Below are 9,711 nucleotides of genomic sequence, written 5' to 3'. Positions count from 1 at the left end.
TGTATACAAAATTCACATCCATATTGAGATATTCTTTACATTGAAACAAAACAATATACAAAGATATAAATGTAAAATAACTTAAGCCTATTTTTATCATGTGTGATGTTACAATTGGCGAACGCTCAACATTAAGGTCAAACGTAAGATATTGCATGGCAAGGCACTAGCAAATAGAAGTAGTTGAAAACATTGCAACGGGTGCAGCTGATTTATGTTGGTCGATTTTGTGTCCACCAGAAGAGAGCACAAACGCGAATCCTCAATTCTGCAGAGAGACGCCTCGAATGACTTCAGATGTTAAAAGGACGTTAAACAAAGTAAAACTTAACTAAAACCAAACTGAAATGGTATCATGCTTTCGTGTCAACATCGTTTTGTTGTTTCTTTGTTTGTGGTTTAGTATCCTCGCAAAGGGTAAAGTTCGCAGGACACGTGTGCCTGGGGAGGCATTGCCGGATCGAATGCAGTAAAGCCAGAAACAAATTAACAAAGGTCACAAGTGTTGTAATGGTAGCTATTGTTGCAGTATCCTCTAAGCAGAACACGCGGAATACCCCCCACCGCCGAGCCGGTGGATGCACAAATGTCGATTCTTTAGATAACATGCAGTGGTACACAGCATGCATATTATTTCCCCTTAGTTTCAGTTCACCTCAATTTGACCATTTTAAAACTCATAACACACGGGGTTTTCCTCCTTAAACAAACGGGAAACGTGCGTTCTGAATTCGTGATGTTTCTTTTCATTTGAGGAATTAAGTACTTTCAGTTCTCTTATATACGGGGTGACGATCTGATCTCATTTTGTAAAACATTACAAAATTCTATATGTTCCGTGTGAAACTCTTCAAGGATTTGTTCAATATTTAGATATCTGAAAAGTGAATTTCATTTTAAAACTGAACAATTCCATTTTCCTGCTGAATGAATTATACTCATCATCCATTTCTAGATTGGTCTGAATATCGTTATACATTGTGAATTTAATACGTAGACCGTGACGTACACAAGCGTACTAGTTAACAAAATGAGTTACTTAACAATGTACATGTGTATACTATTCCATATGAGTATGGAATGTAGTGGATTGTATGTGAACCATGTGTCTGACCCAACGACGAACAGAGAAGCTAGGAGAACGTGCGAGCTAGTGAGACCATTGGATCAAAATTCAAGAAATATCCTACTAGAAATATCCAACTCGTTGGCGCCAGTGCCAAAGCTAGCCTGGGTAAACGGTTATGTTGCTTTCACTAACTGGATTGAGTTCAAAGGGTGTATACCAGTTGACTTATCAACCATACAATCAAACCTTCAGCGTATCCCTAACGGGTCGAATGATGTTATATTGTTCTGTTATCGAAGATGTTATCCGTCCACATTTGCGCTGTACGATGATAACTGTGTGTGTATTGATCCCAATTTCAGACGAGGCAACCGAACATTCTGCCAGGATGTCATGCTAATGGACGGAATAGGAATAATTGGTGTCAAACGACATAACGTCAATGCATGTATTTGCACATACTCTCCAAGACACGAAAATGCTTCAACATTAACGGAAAACATAGGATATGGACAATGTTTAAACCTGCAGCACAATTATTCCAATCACCCATCAATCCAATCTTCAAATTGTAACGCCAAGAGGTACTACTTCTGTTATATAAATCAAACTTCAAGTTATACCTTCAATAGTAACATGGAACAAAAGAAAACGTTTTGGGAATCTGCCATGCATTGTCAAAACCTAAGTACGTATTTTGCCTTAAATTATAGTGATAACCTCGCAGTAACATTATCTTCGGTAGTGCTTTGGGGGTCATCATTCAGGAGATACACACTCCATTTGAATATTTCTGATAACGTCAGCAGCGTGTATTGTGCAGCAGTAGCACCAGAAGCAGATGGATCATTTGAAATTGTGCCAAGGCCATGTACCGACAGACTTCCTGGATTTTGTAGCAATGATGCCAACTTGAGTACTGTGGTCGTTGTTTTCATAAGCCTGTGTGTTGCTATTGCAACATGTTCATGTTTCACGATTCTGTTTTTTAGATTTTTTAAGAGATATACATTAAATATTTTTGAAACGAAAGCTGAAGACGTACATCCCAAAACGATAATGACCAAGAATAGACCAGAAATAGAACTTTATGTATTTAACGAAGTGTGTGACACACCACAAGTTGAGTCGTCAGGTGTCTACAACGTTTTACACCAGAGAAACACGTCGGATACCAAATCGAGACCAGAACTATATGACCACATACCAGGAGGGGCTGCCAATGGTAGATCGGATGACAACTACGACTTGATATGTGGTCAGGGTAAATCGATTGAACGATCGGTTGAATCGACAGACTACGATAGTGTCAAATATAGACCAGAAATGGACAACGCTCATTTAAAAAGACATTATGACAATTTTGAGTTACAAAATGACAAACAGAAAACTCAGATGTTTTCTGAATATGATCACGTGGATCATATATTAACAGAGAAATGAACATCATTACTTTATTACATCACATTGCCGATTAAGCAAATCACGTTTGTAATAATAATCTTATCTAGTAGTACGCTGCATTGTTGCTATCGCTGTCTCCGGCACACCACAAAGAAAACTAGGTATGTTTAATCTTCATATGCACAATGCAAGTGTGCAATTAGATTCATTTACATGATATTTTCTTTTTAACTTTTTATTTACTCTTGTAAGCATTATAATCAATTCCAGACACTTTTCCCTACACTGATGTCATTGAGTACATGCGTTATATATAGTTTAAAATGTATTCCATTAAAACCAATAAATGGATGCATATTTTGTTTAATGTTCATGGTTTTGAATTAAAAAAAATGGATGAATGTATTTTTCATCATATATTCATAGTACTAGTCAGCCTAACTATCCGTGTCACCTACATAATATCGTTTCTCACAGATGATCGGGTCATTTAATGGACACGTACAAGTGTCATATCACTGACTTGTCACAACCTGGACAATTCGGAAGAAGATTCGTTAGTTAGTTATAAATAATAAAGGCTAAGATTGTTTACACACAAACAGGACTGACTGCACTCTATTACTGCAGGCAGTCAGGGGGACGGGTAACATGTTTACCCCTTATTGGACTAGAGTGCGATGGGGCGAAATGTCTCTATGGTTTTTGATAGCTGTGTTTACTTATTCGGCACACTGTTGCTCGGTGAGTTGTTTTTTAAAGTCGAAAGACACCGGACATTTACACACTTAACCTGGCAATGGAAACAGAAATTTTCGAAAATTACAAAAATAAGTTTTCAATTCCTGTGTGTGTTCAAAACAAACTGAGTCTTTATAACCCGAACAATGCATCATGACACTCGACCGGGCTTTATCCTGGTATAGAGATATCCCAGACAAACCCTGAATTGAAATACATAGTAAAATACATTTGTATATACATTGTATTCGTAATCTTAGTTAGCGATCAGACTATAGCACAAGGATCCTGGTGACAAGCTTAATGGTACGACCCGAAATACGTTACTTGGGGTTATGAAAATGGAGACTTGATCATGGTAGTGTTTTAATTTATATTCGACATTAGACAGCAATGCCAACATTATAAATTTCCTTTTATCAAACCAGTTAGGGTTTGAAAATAAATCAAACGGAGCTAGTACCCAAAATTGGTATATATTCTGTCGTTTTAAAGATTATTGTGAACGTTTGTAACTTTCTTACACATTTGTTTAAAGTATTTTTTGTATTGTTAAACGGCCCATCGGCAATGTAGGGCCAACAATACTGTAAAAAGAATCATTTACAAAAATAAACACATCAAACCGAAACCAATAGCTTAAAATATGTAAAGGATTAAAGAAATACATCAATATTGAAGAAATTGGCTAAACAATATATCATATTTTATTGTAAAGAACAACAGCGTGTAAAAAGTCAAATATTAATTGCACAGAAACTGTATCGAATAATCAGTTCATAGACGGTACATCATAAAATCGGTCACGTATTTGTTTGAAATCAGCGCATTCAATCATAAAGTGTTTGACTGTAAATGGTTGATCGCATGACAATAAGGTTGGTTTTTCTTACGCAAAGTGTAACCATGTGTGATGTGGGTATGGCCTGTGCGCAGTCGCGAGGACAATTTCCTCTCTGCGGTCTGCTCTACTTGTTGCACATAAACCCACATTAGGCTGAATTGCAAATAACTTGCTGTTTAATTCTTACACATATTTACTTACTGTGATGAAAATGTATTTTATAGATTTCGTGAAGGCAACATCCATTATGACTGCTTGAAAATATCTTTGAGTATCAATTTAATAGACTTTTTAAAATTAGCGGTTAATAAATAGAAGTACGATGCAAAAATATTTATTGCGATATTGCCATCGAGGCCAAAACAAGGCGAAACATATTAAGGTCAATGAATTTTCGGAGCACAAAACATATGTCACTTAACTCACACAGTGCAAAAAATACTAGTCAATAAATTGGCAGAGCGCAAAAAATACTAGTCAATAAATTGGAAAGCACCAAAAAAAATCGCATTTGGTCGATATTATTTTCAAATACAATAATGACAGGATTTAAAACGTGTTTACACAGCCGGTGCTTGTATGTCAAGGTGTCCCATCGCACAGATACAATGTATAAATATGTCATATACCGAATGCTCTTTTCTTAGTGGATGTTTTCTCCCCCTCGAGTGATACTTTGTTGTGATAAATAATTATCGTCTAACTATTTTAACCATTAAGCATTCTTTTAAATTACAATGAAATTAACTGGCATAAAGTTGCATTGACAAATTATTTCGCTTGAAATTATAATAACAAAATAATTCGCTTGAAAATACAATAAAAATAATTCGCATAAAATTACAATGACGAAAAAGTTTAAATTACACTAATTTTAGTAAATTACATGAAATTAAAAAGACTGAAAATTTCGTGGAAAATGAATAAAATACATACACCATAACTGAAATTAAACAATACTAATTTTAAAAACAAATCGAGTATATGGAATTATATTTCAGACAATCAATTTCATCAGCTCAGATTTAGTTTTCTAATAAATTATAGCATGACCATTTTGTGACGGGTCATTGTTGATATTCGTTGCGTGTATCGACGCTTGGCGGAGACCGGAATATGATATAACGGATGTACATAGGTCCTTTCCTTTCCTGGTAGCGACAATGAATAACCGCTTAAAGGTCGGTATTAGCATGATGAAAATGATGTCACTTCCTTCAAAGTGTTTGTGTGAGATATTTTACTAACACTTGTGACCTACCAGGATATTTAATGAGTCACATCTATAAATGATCGTATAGTGCACACGTGAATTACGTATTTGCGTAAATCACAGCAGCTGTTGTTATTGGATTAATACATAGTTAATTGTAGTTGCATTACACCTGAACTGTTATGCTACAAGAATATTTATTTTCCGTCGATTTTGCAAAACATACAAGCTACGGCCAAAGGGAAATAAAACTCTCGATGTGCTTTTAAATGGATTTTCGAGGACATCAGTTATCCTAACAATAAGTCGACCGGCAATTCTACTAGAAATATTCAAACAAAACAGAACAAAAAACCCACAAAAGAGTTGAGCATTTAGGTAAAGAGGATCAACCCGTATTGAAGGGTCGAGTTTCGTGTATTATGAGTGGTTGCAGATGTCCTAAACACTTAAACCCGTAGCGGAAATAATTTGAAATGAATTATACATTTTACAGGATTACAATGTATATTTTAATACTTTTGGTGGCATGCCTCAAGGTGGCACATTTTACTAACGTTATATCATCGCGTGCTGTGCCATGGACGAGTGCAAAAAATGAATGCACCTTGGTCGTGCCAGAATTGATGAAACCTGGAGATCTAAATTTTGACATTCCTATCATAAATGGAACAGTTAATACAACTCTTGCTTGGATCGGTAGATATATTTCTTATTCGAAGTGGATTGAATTTGAAGGATGTTTTAATACAATTGATGATTTTGATGTACAGGAGTTTGAAATATCCGAATATAATGATAATCGCGTATGGAGGTGCCACAGTCTGTGTTCAGGAAATAACTTTGGATTAACAGAAAGTGTATGTAAATGTTTCACGAAGTCAACGAGATATAAGGACATATCCTCGCTTTGTAAAAAAAACTTTCGAAAAGAACGAAATGGAGGATTATACGGAACGAGTGGCTGTATTTGTAAATACACAAAAAGTGAAGCTATGTTTGCGGAATCGAACGAAGGTAATTGCTTATCTATACTATATTTCTCTGGGTCAACATCTGCAAACATACGATGCAATTCATTGAATAAAATGTTAGGAATAACCGGTAATGGAACCGGTTCGTTTAAACTATTGCCCGGAAATGGATCCTGGATTAACAACGTTAAACATTGTCAATCAAATCAATGTATTTTGCCAAAACGAATTGAGTTTAACACGATACACCCCCTTAAGAATATAACATACTGGTTGAATGTCTTTCGGGTACAAATTTACGAAGATCAAAAACAACTAACAGCGAATACCCCGAAACTTTGTCTAGCTTTGCGCATCTCCGGGAATAGAGGGATAGGAACGGAAATACGTAACTGTTCTGACAAACTTCCGGTTGTGTGTGCCAATCAACAGATTAAGATTAGCGACAGTGAGGACGATTTTACACAGATTATATTGATAAGCATTGTAGCAAGTATGTGTGTTGTAGTGTGTATCTTTTCTATGGTGATCGGTGTTCTATGGCATAAAAAATATAGACGACAACAGTTAGTCTCACATTCAGCAGATGTGAGCGCGCACGAAGTTAACCATGAATACCACGATATCGAATTAAACACGGTCGACGATGGTTCAAACGGAATATATAACCGATTGCATGACACGTCCAATAACGATGATGTTGGAATAACAACTGTTTATGATCATGTGCAAAACCCGGATTACGACCAAATGCCAAAACGGTCAAGCTGGCATTAACAATGATTCGGTATTCACGGAATATGACCATGTTACAGTTTTCAGAATTTGAACAGCATGATGATGTGTAGGGACTCTTTATATAGAATCGCAAAAAGTATACAATGTGGAATCGATGGACTATTTCAAACGTATAGCTTAATTTGAAACGATTTTATGCATTTTCCAGATTGGTATACACTGTAGAGGAACTTGAAACAAATGCATGTCTTTGTAACTCTTTATAATCGTGTTGATGTATTTAAAACTGTTAATGCCTTTATAAGCTGGTTATACTGTGCTTACATATTTTGATGTTTATCAAAAGAGCTGGAACGGAGATTGTTGTAAACCCTACGAAAGCCCCAATGAACTGGCGGCCGCCAGATAAAATATTTTCAAACTTTGGCACAAATCCGGTTTCCGTTTGCTGGGATTTGGTTTATGTTTGTTTAAAGTCCTATTAACAGCTATGGTCATTTAAGGACGTGTCACTATGTATTCGTTTATGCGTGTATGTGTGCTCAAGGCGGTGTGTTAGGCCTCGTTTGATTATCCGGTTATTGATTATTCCTTTGCGAAAGAAGGACAAAATATTCTTGATATATTTTTCCGAAACTGAATTATTCAGCTCTGCCTATAGTTCGGTCCAAGTGCGTTCGTTTATCGTGGATTAATTATGCGCCACCTGAACCGTTTAAACCGTGATACGCGAATGTTACCATTCGGGAATTTCCGTCATAATTTGAATTAGACGGTGCACCATAATTGATTCTCGGTGAAACGAAAAGACCCGAACAGAATTTGGTTGTAAAGTATTCAAGTTTAAAAGATTTTGTTGCCTATTGTTTATAACGGTATCTGTAGTCTGATGTAAGTACATGTCGTATTATTTTTAATCCCCGGATGTCGATTCTTCAGCGACTAAGAGGTTGTGTACTGTTAACGAACTCCTGATAACGTGCGCTCATACTTGAGAGCCCGAGAGCATATCCGATATATTAAGCACAGTCATAAACGAGCCAACTCTACCATGGAAAAGATAAAATAGAAATATTGACTTCCCAAGTTAATAATATATAACATTATAAAGAAAAAAAACGCGTTAAAATAAGAACGATGTTAAAAGAAATAACAATATTTAAGTCCCCCAAAACGAAGCGGGGGACTGACAGTCTGTTTTTGCTGTTTCTTTATATTATTTTATTCTTTCTGTTTTCTTTTTTATTATCATTTTCTTCCTTTTAAGGGTATCCTGAGTTTTTTCCCCACAAACTACTGGTTTGATACTATAGCAATTTCATACGAACATTGACGGGCATGTGTAGGTGTGCAGAATGCGTTTCTTTTTCTGATCGGTCATCAAACACGGTTGCCGTAGCCTATACTTTATTGATACAAATATATGTGTGCGCCAAGGTGATGCCAAACGCCCCTCTCTTTTTTGTGATTTTGCTTCAGCTTTGTATGTTAGTGTATTATGGCAATGTAAATTCTTCCAAATGCAACTACAGGGACAGTTCGGAGGACTTCTGTCAAATTCTGTCAAGTCTACCGGAAAAGGTATCATGCCAATAAATATCCCTGTTTAGGTACCTCGACTGGAGAAATGTAACATCCATTCGTACATCTTTATTAATATCGTATTTATGTGTATGATCAAAATGCCAAAATACATTTCAACGGCAAGGTTGCACACGAATGCTTCATTTTTTTAATCAATTTTATCGAAATCGATTAATTATATAGATTTCATTATATTGATTTTGTTTACAAGAATAAAGATTATCGATGGAAGACAATATATTTGTTGTTCTTTAAACGTTGTTTGTAATAATATATGTAACTGGCGTCAGATAATCTGCCGATCATAGCACATTTGGTGTTGGATATTTAGTTAGGCCTCATTCCAACGGAGTAGCACTATAAAGTCGCCATCAGATCCGCGCTATCATAAGGTGGTAACTACACTAACATATCCTGTCTCCAGCACACATTACACACAAGCACGCTCGCATTACACATATGGAGGCACGTCCTTAAATGACGGTAACTATTGTAGGACGTTTTACAAAGTAAATCCACACTTACACCAAAGCATTTGCTCTATCTACAACATGTATTATACAATAAACATTATGAGAAGATTACACACATTAACATTCATTCTTTAGAAAGTTGTGTTTATGAATGTATTTCGGAAATAACGTTTAGATAGACAATGTGTAAGCACACAAAGATGTTAAACGTGTAACCGCCCAAGATGTGAGGGTTACAAGGAGAATGAGTTTAATAATTCAGTATTCGAGACATATCACAACCAAACATTAAAATGTGAAATGTATGCCTATGTGGGTGTATCAAAGAAATAAACGATTGTGAAGGTACGTGTTTGTGAACGTAATGCAAAAATATATTTCCAATAGGAGTTTCAAATCTTGAATTTCACGCCATTTGCCTCGAGCGAGTTTATCGCAAGGATTTGAATTTGTAAAAAAATAAAAGGACAAACATATGATTCACGTCTAGATTATTGCTAATAAAAACATAAATATATTGCAATAAACGTTCCTTGCGATTTTTTACGAGATACATATCGCGATATACAAGTGATTCTTTTGTTGTGTCCTTCAAAATTGCACATATTACGAAAAAGGACAAGAAAACAGGTGATATAAGGTAAGTGTCACTATACTCTGTTTCAGGGCTA

The 9,711-nt window shown here is 35.8% G+C and overlaps 1 protein-coding gene across 1 annotated transcript in view; it reads left to right on the top strand.

Moving 5' to 3' along the window:
• The first annotated feature begins 5,186 nt into the window (after positions 1–5,186).
• The window catches only part of LOC110458802 (long-chain-fatty-acid--CoA ligase FadD15-like), a 24,652-nt gene continuing 20,127 nt past the window's right edge, over positions 5,187–9,711 (top strand). Inside the window, exon 1 of the mRNA XM_021510713.1 lies at positions 5,187–6,288. Within this exon, the coding sequence (XP_021366388.1) occupies positions 5,748–6,288 (541 nt within the window). The 5' untranslated portion in view covers positions 5,187–5,747. The remainder of the gene's footprint in view (positions 6,289–9,711) is intronic.

Source organism: Mizuhopecten yessoensis, unplaced genomic scaffold (assembly GCF_002113885.1).
Source record: "Mizuhopecten yessoensis strain PY_sf001 unplaced genomic scaffold, ASM211388v2 scaffold9801, whole genome shotgun sequence".
Classification (NCBI taxonomy): Eukaryota; Metazoa; Mollusca; class Bivalvia; order Pectinida; family Pectinidae; genus Mizuhopecten; species Mizuhopecten yessoensis.
The sequence above is the reverse complement of the archived record's forward strand: the minus strand, read 5'-3'. Positions and strand labels throughout refer to the sequence as shown.